Below are 13,065 nucleotides of genomic sequence, written 5' to 3' on the forward strand. Positions count from 1 at the left end.
ATATCATTGTCTGGGTGATGATGTCATTAACCTGAATATCGTTTCATTTTATTCACAACCTTTTGTTTCTGAAGCTGCTTCTTATACCCTGTAAGAAACGGTGTTCTTTAAACTTTAAGAAATAAATGGATTCTCTCTCTGTGGGGGGGTCTAACCCTATGTTCCTTGCACCTTCTCTCTCCCTACCCTGCCCATTCCTTGATCCAGGTTCAAGAGTTCGAACCTGTCAATGGGAAATACAGCACTCCTGACCTCATCCCGGAAGGCCTGGAGAGCAAAAAGGGAGGGGAGGTTCTCTCTTCGGACCCAAACACGCCTGTCCCAGCCAGCCCAGCTCATGGGCAGGTGGGGCCCACGTTGCAACCAGGTATGGCTGAAACATCCCCACCTGGAACCCTGGAAAGCCACTGCCAACCCATGTGTAGAAAAGACTGGGCTAGACTCAACATCAGGCAGCTGCTGGATTGATATACAGTGGTACCTCGGGTTACATACGCTTCAGGTTACAGACTCTGCTAACCCAGAAATAGTACCTTGGGTTAAGAACTTTGCTTCAGGATGAGAACAGAAATCGTGCTCCGGTGGTGTGGCAGCAGCGGGAGGCCCCATTAGCTAAAGTGGTGCTTCCGATTAAGAACGGTTTCAGGTTAAGAACGGACCTCCGGAACGAATTAAGTACTTAACCCGAGCTTCCACTGTACTGCAAATCGGGGGGTGGAGAAACTTTGATCCTCCAGATGCTACTGGACTACAGTAAAAACCAGTACAACCCAAAAGTTGTTGAACTTTTCTTTTAGGTTTTGTTTTTTTTAGACAAACCCCAAAGTTGTTGAGTGATTTTTCAATTGACTTGCCTAAGATCCAGGATGTCAATTTCACATTTGGAATCCCGGTAATGTCCAGGAAAATCCAGGCATATGGCAGCCCTGCTACAATGCCTATCACCCTTGGCCATTGGCCGTACTTGCAGGGGCTGATGGGAGATGAAGTCCAGCACAGCCTGGAGGGCCACTCCTGATACAATGATGGCTAATAGCTGTAGAAACAGAACCACCAGCCTTAATAATTTCCATGCAAGAGCTCAGAAAGCGGATTTGTGTGCAGAATTTTGACAAGCTGCCGGCATTTCATTTGCGGGCCTCGTCTCTTGTTTCAGACAAAGCAGACCCACAGCCAGGGATCCCCCAGGAAAAAGATCCATTGGAGCAGAGGGCAAAAAAGCCACGGGAGAGCCAGGTAAGGGCACATCCCCTGAGCTAGGAGGGGCATCCTTGGGGCACAGATGGGGACTTAAGTGTTGCAAGTGGGATGTTGAGATGTTACAGATGGGTTGTTGGCAGCAGGTTAGTTAAAATAATAATAATATTGAATTTCACCCAGAAAGGGATAACCCGGAATAAACTGGGAAAATATATGGGTTGGCATCAAGAAAATCCTACTAATAATAACAAAGAAGAAAAAAGAAGGGTAGAAAGAGCAGTGGGGCTGATCCACCAGGGCGAATAGGGCACTGAACCACAGACCGCAGTCTACCTTCCAACAGCCCCCATCAGGATCAGACAAATTAATACTGGAAAGAGCTTGGGGTGATGGAAACTCTACTTTATGTTAAGGTGCCGGTGAACAGAGAGAAAACGGAGAAGGACGAGAAGGAGGAAATTGTGGTGGGACAAGCAAAACCAGGCGAAGAGAGCATTGAAGAGGGCGAGAAGGCAGAGCCTGTCCCCGAGCAGCCAGCAAAAGGTGTGGGGCTGATGAGATGCCGTGGGGAGGTGACAGTGCAAGAGCAATGGGTTTTGGGGGTCGACCGGTACCTCAGAACGACCCATCAAACCGGACCCTGCTCTAGTTCGCTTGATGTCATTTTGTACCTGGAGTAGTGAGCCAGGGTGAGGAACATGGGTTCAAAGCAAATCTTTATTGTCAATGACCAGCACTAAGAAAGAAAGCACGTAGAATTATCTAAATGTGCATAAAAAGTAGGGTAAATAAAGCTGCCTCGCATCATAGTGTGCACATCCATAGGATGAGGGGCTATATTATATGACCACACAGCACATAGCTAATCTATGGAACTCACTTCCACTGGAGGCAGTGATGGCCAACAACTTGCATGGTTTTAAAAGTGGAAGATGAGGCTATTATTATATTTGGGACGAGACAGTAAGGCCCCAAAGAGGGCCATATTATCCCCACTGCCCCAGGTGCCCATTCCTGATGCAAAGCTGCATTCATCTCCTTGTTGGCTGATGTGAGGCTTTGATTCCTTCCCCTCCTCCCTGCCTACCCCCCACCCTGCCCAGCTCCTGCAGATGAGGCCTCCCAGGAGAATGAAAAGCCAGCCGCAAAGTCGGAATCAAACACCAGCCCTTGTAAAGGAAGCAGTAAAGAACCCAAGTCAGGTAAGAAGCCCCCTCTTCAGCTTTTACCCAGCTCAGCATGCACAGTCATAAGCAAATGTAACTTTTCCTTTGTTTCTCATATCAAGGGTCAAAAGGGCTGTGTCCTGTGGCTGTCCCTTTGGCCGCTACTGCAGATCCTGCCTGGGCTCCTCCCCACCAGCTTCTTGAGGGCCAGGAACTTGCTCAATTTCCTCCAAAATCAACAACAACAACAGCAACATATTATTTATACCCCATGCATCTGCCTGGGCTTCCCCAGCCACTCTGGGTGGCTTCCAACAAAATATTAAAATACAGTAATGCATCAAACATTAAAAGCTTCCCTAAACAGGGCTGCCTTCAGATGCTTTCTAAAAGTCTGGTAGTTGTTCTCTTTGACATCTGGTGGGAGGGCATTCCACAGGGTGGGTGCTACTACCGAGAAGGCCCTCTGCCTGGTTCTCTGTAATTTGGCTTCTAGCAGCGAGTGAACCGCCAGAATGCCCTCGGCGCTGGACCTCAGTGTCCGGGTAGAACGATGGGGGTTGAGACACTCCTTCAGATATACTGGACCAAGAAATCCTTGATTTTTCAGGATCGATTTGCTTTCTGTCCTGCGCAAGTGTTCTGAAAGGTTTCTTAAATACCCCACTGTTACAACTGCAACGTGTGCAGGCAGAGGTCCCTGCTGCACATGGGCGCCTAGATGAGGTTTGCCAGGATAAAAGTCAGGGCATCTTCTTCCAGCTGGGTATGGCTTGAGTGCCAAGCTCACTCTGGAGCATAGGAGGCAACTTTTAGGGGCTGTGAGGGCTTCAGTCCCCACTATAAAATATTTGAGGGAGACAGGCTCCCACAAAGTTGTTGGGCATACCCATTCAAATGGTGTGTGTGTGTGTGTGTGTGTGTGTGTGTGTGTGCACTGTGTCATGTGATCGATTATGTGAAGTGGGATTCACCTGGGCCCCTACAATGTTTTATTCAACTTGGCACCCCTGCTCTGGAGAACCTGCTCCATCACATACTTGAAGGCTGCCAGCTTGGATGGCTTTTGAAGAGGGCTGGTCAAATTCATCAGGGAGAATAAGGCAATCAATGGGGACCAGCCATCATGGCTATGCTGTGACTCCAGTGTCAGAGGATGTTTCTGAATCTCAGTTGCTGGAAACCACAGTGTGGGGAAGGAGGGGGCTCTTGTGTTCAGCTCCTTGTGGTTTCCATTCATGGGCATCTGGTTGGCTACTGTTCTCCACCCCCAGCGATTGAGTCACTTTTGATTAGCAATGAGGGATTACCCTGCATAGAGCCAGCGTTAGGACAGGCAGACTTGATGGATTCCATCCACTTTACTCGGGATATTATTAATTTAGCAGCAACTAGCCATTGTTATATAGAATCCCTGCATGACTCTGGTCTCCCTAAAGATTTCATTTGGTCTGCATTGTTAAGCAATCCCCCTCCAATTCACCCTCTTTTTATGCTTTTCTTTATTGAAAAATAAAACATACATAACGACAAGTGTGCAGAGTAAGACAGAGGAAGAGGAAGAGGAAGAAGAAGAAGAAGAAGAAGAGTACCCATGTAGAAAACACAACAGAACAAACTGCGGAGCTATACCAAAATTTCGTAGCTGGTGGTGGAGCCTGCTCGCCGTTAAATTTCGGCATAAACCCTATCTACCACGCTCCATCCTACTTAACATCGCTTATGGCCGTGTCTCACCGATATGCCTTCATTAGATCTAGGTTCAATGTCTTTCCAACAAACGTGCTGAGACATAGATTCACTAAGGGCCAAGTCCCTTCAATGTGTGCTTGTGAAATGAAAACATCTGAATCTCTACATCATGTTATGTTTAACTGCCCTTTGTACAGTTCAGCCCATGCTAATATACTAAACTCCATAATCCAGCCTATGGCCGACAAACCAGTAGACCTACAGCTTGCCTGGGTTCTTCAAGATGTGGATCCTTATATTACCCTACAGGTTGCTAAATTCCTAACAGCCGTCCTCTCGTACAAGAGACGGAATGGAATGTTAGCTGATTATTGATAGTTATAAGAATTTTCTATAATGACATCAGATATTGATTTTAGTGTAGTGCCTAAAATTTTTAATCTTAATCTTAAACTTTTCTTATGAATGGCTAATATCTGTCCTTGTGAGTTGTGAATTGTGTTATACTATTTGTGGTTTGTACGAGTCCGCTGTTTTATTTGATTTGTTTTGTTGTGTTGTGTTTCATGATGGGCGTAAAGCCGAATAAACATTTTGATTGATTGAACAGAACAAAAAAAAGTTATTGTAATTAACCGGACCTTAACCTAATACAGCATTTATAAGAATGCATTCCCCCTGGTTGTCACTGTGAGAATGGAGTGCTGGACAGGATGGGCTATTGGCATGACCCATCAGGTCCTTAGTATGTTCTTATGTTTGTGTTCTTGTGATGGGGTGCCCCTGTGTTTTGCTAAGCAGATGATGCCAAGGCAGAAGAAAAGGAGCTGTCAGAAGCTCAGCAGAATGGAGAAAGGGAGGAGGAGGAGGATGGGAAGAAGGATGACAAGAGTGGGATCCGATTCATGTTCAACATCGCTGATGGGGGCTTCACAGGTACACGCGAGCAGGCCCCAACCTCCTGGAAAGCCAGCCTCCCCCTGTGAGATCCTGGTGGCTCAAGCTCTGTTCCTTCATTGGAGGCATGCTTCATTGTTACCATCTCAGCCCCATATTTTTGGTTGGAGGTTGGGAAGCTCAGAGCAGTGACATACAGAGACACAGCGAGCAGCGCTCTCCTCAGAAAGAGAGGGCAATTCTGATCCAGTCGCATATGATGCATTACCTTCCCCGAGCAGAGGCTGAGAGGAGGGATGCAAAGCTAGGGCAGCAAGCTGGGCAGAGACACAGCAGGCAACCTCCTCTGAGGGCAGATAATTCTGCCGTGCCCTGCACAGGGAGTGACTGAGGCAGAGACATGGCAGAATTGCTTGCCCTCTAACTGGGAGGAGGAGGAAAGGACAGAGCAGTGAGTTATGCAGAGATGTGACAGGCAACGTCCTCTAAGTGTACATAATTCTGCTATGCATTGGGAATTGTACATTTCAAACTACTGATTTTTACTGTTTAGGGTTTGTTGTCTTAGACTGAACGCCTTGTGGGGTAGAATTTCTTACTTCAATTGCGTACAGAGCCGTGTACATTGATGGTGCTATATAATTAACGGTTCAATATTAATATTAATAATATACTATTGGTAATAATAATAGTAATGACGAAGATGAATTCACAGAGAGGCATAACACAGGATCAGAGGTAAGGCAGAGCCCTGGCAACCCGCATAGAAATGTAGGGAAGAGACCCTTAAGGCCCATCTAGCCCAACCCCCATGCAATGGGGGAACTGCAAGAATTTCTTGGCTTGGTTGCCTGGATTCCTGGGCAGCCTGCCGTCACTGGGCTCCCTGTGGAGCTAATAACAGCGGTCTCCCTTCGAGAGTTTGTGCAAGGCTTCTTACCCACAAGGGCTGTGGAAATGTCAGGCATTATTAAGCCTCCTCTTGACATTCCAGTTCGCAGCTGGTGTGGCGCCTGAAACGCAGCATTTCTCCGCTCTCGCTTTACAGAACTGCACACGCTGTGGCAGAACGAGGAGAGGGCAGCTGTCTCCTCGGGGAAGATTTACGACATCTGGCACCGGAGGCATGATTACTGGCTCCTGGCAGGAATCGTCACGTATCCTTGGCGTGGTTATGGGAAGTCAGGGCTGGATGTGGCGGTGGTTTCCTTCAGCTGCCTCCTGCCGAGTCAGACCATTTCTCCATCTTGCTCAGTATTGCCTACACTGACTGGCAGCAGTGGCTCTCCAGGGTTTCAGGCAGAGGTCACTCCTAGCCCTACCTGGAGGCGCTGTCGGGAATCGAACCTGGAACCTTCTGCATGCAAGGCAGATGCTCTAGCCCACTGAGCTACGGCCCTTCCCTGTTCCCGGCCCATGTCAATTTTGCACATATAAGTTGGTCCCACCCTGTTTCTGCATTAATGTGGGTTTATTATTATGTTTTGTTTTAAAAATGCACGCAGATTCGTATTCAGCTCCCTATTTTATCTTGTGTGCACATTTCCAAAGGTACTTAATCCTGAAATGTGCATTTTGGTATGTTTCTTGAGCTGAGGGCTCAAAACAGGGAGAAGTGTGAAATCCAAAGGGCAGTTCACATGCTTATTCGGCCAAGCTGCATACACAGAGATATAATAACCTAGGCAGCTGCCCAATCTGAGTCAGACCATTGGACCATCTGGCTCAATGTTGTCTACTCTGACAGGAAGGGTCCTACGCAGCCCTACCGGGAGATGGCACTGGGGACTGAGCCAGATGGGCAGCATACAAATCCTTATTATTACTGGATTTTGTGATGAAAACAAATGCATACAAAGAAAGCATATAACAGGGGCAAGTTCACGCAGAACCACAGTTTTTTCTCAGCGGATCTGGCCCTGTTACAGGTGCCACATAATACCCATTCCATATTTGTAAGAACTCGATCCTTTAGTGTGGTGCCACCCACACTTTGGAACTCCCTGCCTATTGAGATCCGGCAGATGCCTTCACTCTATTCTTCATTTTGGTTTTAGGCAAGTCTGCCTTGTAGCTGATGCAAGTTTTAATCTGTTTTCACTAGTCTATTGCTATTTTTCAAAAAAATTAAATTATTGTTGTTAATTTTTTTTAGTGGTTATTTTATTGCTTTATCTTTTTGGTAAACTGCCCTGACATGGGGGGGGGTTTGGGTGTTTTTTTTACAATCAATTTATTTGAAATAAATAAAATGAAATATCAGTGAACATGCAAAAAACGCATTCTCTGGGATAATATGAAAATTGCCCAAGCTGAAGTGGAAATGGGGAACTGACTACTTTTAAGGAAAGGGATGGTACTGTGATGTTTTTATTGTTGTTACCTGTAGTTGTATATTCTATTAATTCTATTAATGTTTGATTGTTTTTTTAAATTATTCCCCCCCCCCCCCATTTCTATTTTATCTGTAAGCCACCAAGAGTCTCTGTCAGGGAAAAAGGCAGGAATGAATGAATGAGTGAATGAATGGAGATGTTTCAGATGCCAGATGGTTCTATTGTTCCCTTAACGCCTCTCCCTTCTGCTTCCTAAGTCATGGCTACGCCCGCTGGCAAGACATCCAGAACGACCCGCATTATGTAATCCTGAACGAGCCCTTCAAGTCAGAGATCCACAAGGGTAACTACTTGGAGATGAAGAACAAGTTCCTGGCACGGCGGTTCAAGGTGGGTTTCCAGAAATACCCGTTCGAGAGCAGCCATGTTTGCAGAGGATAAAACCTATCACCAGGTCTCAGCCTCAATAGCAAAAACAAGCTTCCATGGACAGAGGCAGTGTACCTTTCAGGGTGGACTGATGTAAATTAGGAGTGGGGAGCATATGCAGCCCTGGAAATGTTGCTGGATTCCCAACTCCCAGAATGATTCAATTGAGGATGTAACATAGCCTGAAGGGTCCCCAGATGTCCTCACTCCTGGTGCAAACAGAGACAATTTAAATGGGTGTTTTAAATCTCTGCAGGCTGTCTTGATGTGCTCCCTCATCCGCATCCCCCTGTGTAATGGGATATTGAAAGGATAAGACTATCAGTGGCCACTAGGCATGATGGCTATGCTCTGCCTCCAAAGAAGCAGCAATGCTTCTCAATGCCAGTTGCAGTAAACAATAGCACTCTTTGGGCTCCTGCTTGTGAGTTTTCCATTAGGGAACCTGCTTGGCCACTGTGAGAACAGGATGCTGGACTAGATGGGCCATTGGCCTGATCCAGCAGGCTCTGCTTATGTTCTCCTGGTCCACGTTTCGCCCATTCTGCTGCTCCTCGGCTGCTGCTATCTGTGTATGAGGCCACCTCTGCATCTTGGAGGATTCTGCAAGGTTAACAGCACTGCTCCCCGTATCCTCTCTGCAGTTGCTGGAGCAGGCGCTGGTGATTGAGGAGCAGCTCCGCCGGGCAGCGTATCTCAACATGACCCAGGACCCCAATCACCCGGCCATGGCCTTGAACGCCCGTTTGGCTGAAGTGGAGTGCCTTGCTGAGAGCCACCAGCACCTCTCCAAAGAGTCCCTTGCGGGGAACAAGCCCGCCAACGCCGTCCTTCATAAAGGTGGGTTTTCCCTGAAAAGGGACCGCTTTTCCCTTAACTCCCTCCACCTCGTCTGCTTCTCCCATGCAGGTGGGAGAGTGGTGGCTATAGGAATAACGAGGACAACAGGAGGTTGAAGGCAGGTGAGCTGTGCAGAAGCACGCTGGCAAGCAGGCTGCCGGCTAGTTCTGTAGTAAAAAGGTAAAGGGACCCCTGACCATTAGGTCCAGTCGTGGCCGACTCTGGGGTTGTGGTGCTCATCTCGCTTTATTGGCTGAGGGAGCCGGCGTACAGCTTCTGGGTCATGTGGCCAGCACAACTAAGCCACTTCTGGCGAACCAGAACAGCACACAGAAACACCGTTTACCTTCCCGCCGGAGCGGTACCTATTTATCTACTTGCACTTGATGTGCTTTCAAACTGCTGGGTCAGCAGGAGCAGGGACCGAGCAACGGGAGCTCACCCCGTCGTGGGGATTCGAACCGCTGATCTTCTGATCAGCAAGCCCTAGGCTCTGTAGTTTAACCCACAGTGCCACCCGCGTCCCATAGAGTTCCGTGGTCCTGTAGTTCTGTAGAGGCTCCTTTTATTAGCAGAAGTCAACAATTGGAAACAGTAGTGAAACCACTCTGAACATGACGTATTTCCATCTAAGCACATTTCCAGCACTAGCAAATACACGTGTTAGCAATGTTTTCCCTGATACTTGATTACATCTGCATCCCTGGTCATGCTGCAGCCAAGCATTATGTCTAGTAACCAAATCTGTGAGAGGACAGATGGTTCGGGGAAAACCCTGTTTGCTAGCCAAGAAGGCAAAAGGTCAGGGTGCGTGGGTGCAATGCTCCTTGGCACACTGTTGCATGCATGGTGCGAGGTTTGCCTCAGCACAGGCGGAGTGTCACCTCCACAGTGGCTAAGAGAGGAAAGAGCTTTTTCAGGTTCTAAGGGAACTTGAACTCACATTATCAGCTGTACTGTGGGAGCACTGACAAAATGAACTACTCGGATCAACAACAGCAGCAGCAGCAACAGCAACAACAACAACTGGAATTTAAATGTCTTCAATCAGTAAATATAACTCTGTGCGTGTTGTGGGTGTGGGAAGGAGGGGAGAGTTTGCACAGCAAGAACACCCCCAAAAGGTGTATGACTCATCTCTCTCTGCAGAGAGGGTGGCCAAGATGGAAACCAGGCCTCACGGGGATTGGGAGTTGGGGATGTTTAGCCCAGAAAAGGGGATATGAATCCATCTTCAAATATAGGAAGGGCTGTCCCACAGAAGATGGAGCAAGCTTGTTTTCTCCTGCCCCAGAGCGCAGGACCCGAACCAATGGACTCAAATTGTAAGAAAGGAGATCCCGATTAGACATTAGGAAGAACTTTCTGACGGCAAAAGCTGCTCAACAGTGGAATGCAGCTCCTCAGAAGGTGGTGGACTCCCCTTCATTGGAGGTTTTTCAACAGAGGTTGGATGGCCGTCTTTCAGGGATTCTTGAGCTATAATTCCTGCATTGCAGGGGGTTGGTTGGACTAGATGGGGGGGGGGTATCTTCCAACTTTACAATTCTGTGCCATGGACTTTCATTTCATAGCTTTTTGGGCATCCCATTGGTTACAATTCTCTCTCAGAATCTGATCCCATAATCAGCCCACCAGGCTCACTTTTCTGTCTAGATCAGGAAACAATAAACAATTTAATTTATTTTATTTTTTATAAATGCTGTTGCATTAAAAAACACTAACAATTTTATCATGGGATAAGTTTTCATGGGCTGCACTGTGCCCTGTCAGATGCACCCACAGCTAATGGATTTCCTATGATGGCACGTACTGAAATAAAATATAAGAAATGGCAGCCTAAGTTACACAGAAGGAAAAATCTGCACTGTTGCCAGATGGGTTGGGTACAGGTTTCTGGGGCTCACAGGTGCCCAACTGTCTTGCAGTCCTAAACCAGCTGGAAGAGCTGCTGAGCGACATGAAAGCCGATGTGACTCGGTTGCCCTCCATGCTTTCCCGCATCCCACCTGTGGCTGCTCGCCTCCAGATGTCCGAGAGAAGCATCCTGAGCCGGCTGACAAACCGGGGGAGCGACCCCAGCATCCAGCAGGTTAGATGCAGCGTTAAAAGGCATTGGTGTATTAGCCCACCAATTTTTTGTGTGGCCAGATGCTCTGTGTGCAGTGGTAAAGAAATGAGACAAACCATTTATCCGTTTGGGATGCAACTGCATTCCAGATGTCAAAGAGAACAACAACTACCAAACTTTTAGAAGACATCTGAAGGCAGCCCTGTTTAAGGAAGCTTTTAATGTTTGATGCATTATTGTATTTTAATATTTTGTTGGAATTTTGGAATATTTTGAGTGGCTGGGGAATATTTGGAATATTTTGAGTGGCTGGGGAAGCCCAGCCAGATGGGTGGGGTATAAATAATTTTTTATTATTATATTATTATTATTATTATTCCAAACCATATATCTGTTAGGGATGCAATTGCAATTCAGCTGACCCCGTAGCAGTTCAAAATTCAAGCCTATTTCTCCTCTTCAATTACTTGCACCTCACCCCATTTGAAATTGAGATTATAAATTCCATGGGGCAGAGGGTTGTTCTTTTGCTAAAGTTATTTTGTACACAGCATCAATCGCTAGCAGTTAAAAAAATAATCATTGTAATATTGATGGTTTCTTTGTTTCTAAATGTTATCCACCCAGAGCCTTTGGGGTTGGTTTGTGTTTTCAAATAAATGCTCTTCCCCATCTCCACCCTCTCCAGGCCTCTTTTGGCTCCTCGCAGATCTACAGCAACAACTTTGGCCCAAACTTCCGTGGTCCAGGACCAGGTGGGATTGTCAACTACAGCCAGATGCCCCTGGGACCTTATGTGACGGGTGAGTTGAGGTTCCTTGCAGCTGCCCCCTCTCTTTTATCTCTCTCTCTCTCTTCTCTTAAGAGTACAAATTTTAAAGTGGGGGCCATGAGTCAAAAAACAAAAGGGCATTGGGCAAGCCAGCTGTTTTCTCTCTTATCAATAGATATTTAGCCGTTTGCGAGAGTTTCCTCTGCAGTTCTCATTGCTACGAGAGGTAAGGCCACACTTATTACTCTCTGATAAACTGTGTTCTGTCATTCTGTCTTTGGGCAGGGTGGGGGTGGCTGGCACTGCTGTGACCGGCTTAGTCTTCCTGCAGGTGGCAAACTTGCAACCTTTGGGGTTCGCGTTGTCACCTGACGGACAAAACCTTCGTTGATTTGATCCCCTGAGCTTCACACTGTAATTCTAAGGGTGCTTTCTATGGTGCAATCCCCGGTTAACACAGCAAGTCTTCGGAGTAAACATGCAAAAGATTCTACAGCACAACAATCCATTAATTTTGCTTAGCCAGTTGAATTTGTAGGGAGTCAAAAGGCACCTGAAACAAAAGGCATTCCTCTGTTAAAAGGATTTTTTTTAAAGAAAGCATGTGCTCAACATGTACTTTTTCTGGTAAGTACAAAAATAAAATCACAATGCAATAAAAATAATCATTTTAAAAACATTTTGCCCAATTAACTATAGCCATCTTCCACCAGCCAATAAGTTCTAACTCCCCCTCTACCTGATTAATCAGTGCAGCACTCTTTTTTGGTATTAATTAAAATTATGTTAAAATGAGGTGGGGTGGGAGATCCAACCTTAGGGACCCTAATCAGCAACAGCACCTGGGTGGGCAGATGCAAAATAGGTCAGTGCTTCTCCTTTAAGAGTTGGGGGGGGGAGATTTCAGCAGGGAGAGCATGCAGGAATAGCTGATGTCCCTGCTGAAATTCTCTCTTCTTCGGAACTCTTAAGCACCCCCCTCTTTTCCCTCTTGCGGAACTGCCCACCCCCCAAACTTGCTCCCTTCCATTCTTTGCATGGATTGAAGCTCAGAGGTCACTTGCCCAGATATCCTGAGTCTCAGACCTCACCTCTTCCAGCCCACTGGACCTGTCTCTCCCAAGAGCTCTCTGGATCCTGACACCTGCACTGCAAAATGGCATTTACTGAAAGTTGCCCCCACCTTTTAATCATCACCCTATTTTAACAGCCTTGCCCTTTAAAGCCTCAGTAGCTTTTAAAATGTTTTCTTTCTCTAGTCTTATTTCTTTCTATTAAGTTCATACCCCTTCTTATTTCTCTATTAAACTCATCTCTTGCAATGAACCAGAGAGGGGGGCTTAACCATATACTCCCCCCCCCCACTTATCCTCACAAGCAGCCCTGCAGGTAGGTTAAGCTCAGGTGGCTGAGTGAGGATTTGAACCCAGGGCATCCCAAGTGCTATTCTGACACTTTAACAACACTACATTCTGCTCTCTCTAAAATGAATAGGTCACTAGAGGAGCTGGCTTTCTTCTGAGAATCTTCATAGAGAAATGCCATTTTGGGGGTGAAAAAATTAAATGGATTAGGTTTGAATCCCGGGGCTACTCATCTTAATCCTCATGACAACCTGGTGAGGTAGCTTTGGCCAAGAAAGAGAATCTGTACATCAGACTA

At 46.7% G+C, this 13,065-nt stretch overlaps 2 protein-coding genes across 5 annotated transcripts in view; one reads left to right on the top strand and one right to left on the bottom strand.

Moving 5' to 3' along the window:
- KCNAB2 (potassium voltage-gated channel subfamily A regulatory beta subunit 2) overlaps positions 1-13,065 on the bottom strand; it is a 384,406-nt gene that overhangs the window by 254,249 nt on the left and 117,092 nt on the right. The gene's annotated exons all lie outside the window — the stretch shown is intronic.
- Positions 1-13,065, top strand: part of CHD5 (chromodomain helicase DNA binding protein 5) — a 62,305-nt gene that overhangs the window by 43,952 nt on the left and 5,288 nt on the right. For all 4 annotated transcript variants that reach the window (XM_083752365.1, XM_083752367.1, XM_083752368.1 and 1 more), the window contains 11 exons: positions 208-367; positions 1,157-1,236; positions 1,614-1,743; positions 2,304-2,402; positions 4,860-4,994; positions 6,004-6,112; positions 7,549-7,681; positions 8,365-8,560; positions 10,489-10,652; positions 11,320-11,434; positions 11,579-11,629. In XM_083752365.1, the coding sequence (XP_083608491.1) occupies positions 208-367; positions 1,157-1,236; positions 1,614-1,743; positions 2,304-2,402; positions 4,860-4,994; positions 6,004-6,112; positions 7,549-7,681; positions 8,365-8,560; positions 10,489-10,652; positions 11,320-11,434; positions 11,579-11,586 (1,329 nt within the window). In that variant the 3' untranslated portion in view covers positions 11,587-11,629. The remainder of the gene's footprint in view (positions 1-207; positions 368-1,156; positions 1,237-1,613; positions 1,744-2,303; positions 2,403-4,859; positions 4,995-6,003; positions 6,113-7,548; positions 7,682-8,364; positions 8,561-10,488; positions 10,653-11,319; positions 11,435-11,578; positions 11,630-13,065) is intronic.

This window comes from Podarcis gaigeae (genome assembly GCF_964106915.1).
Source record: "Podarcis gaigeae genome assembly, chromosome: 8".
Lineage (NCBI taxonomy): Eukaryota > Metazoa > Chordata > Lepidosauria > Squamata > Lacertidae > Podarcis > Podarcis gaigeae.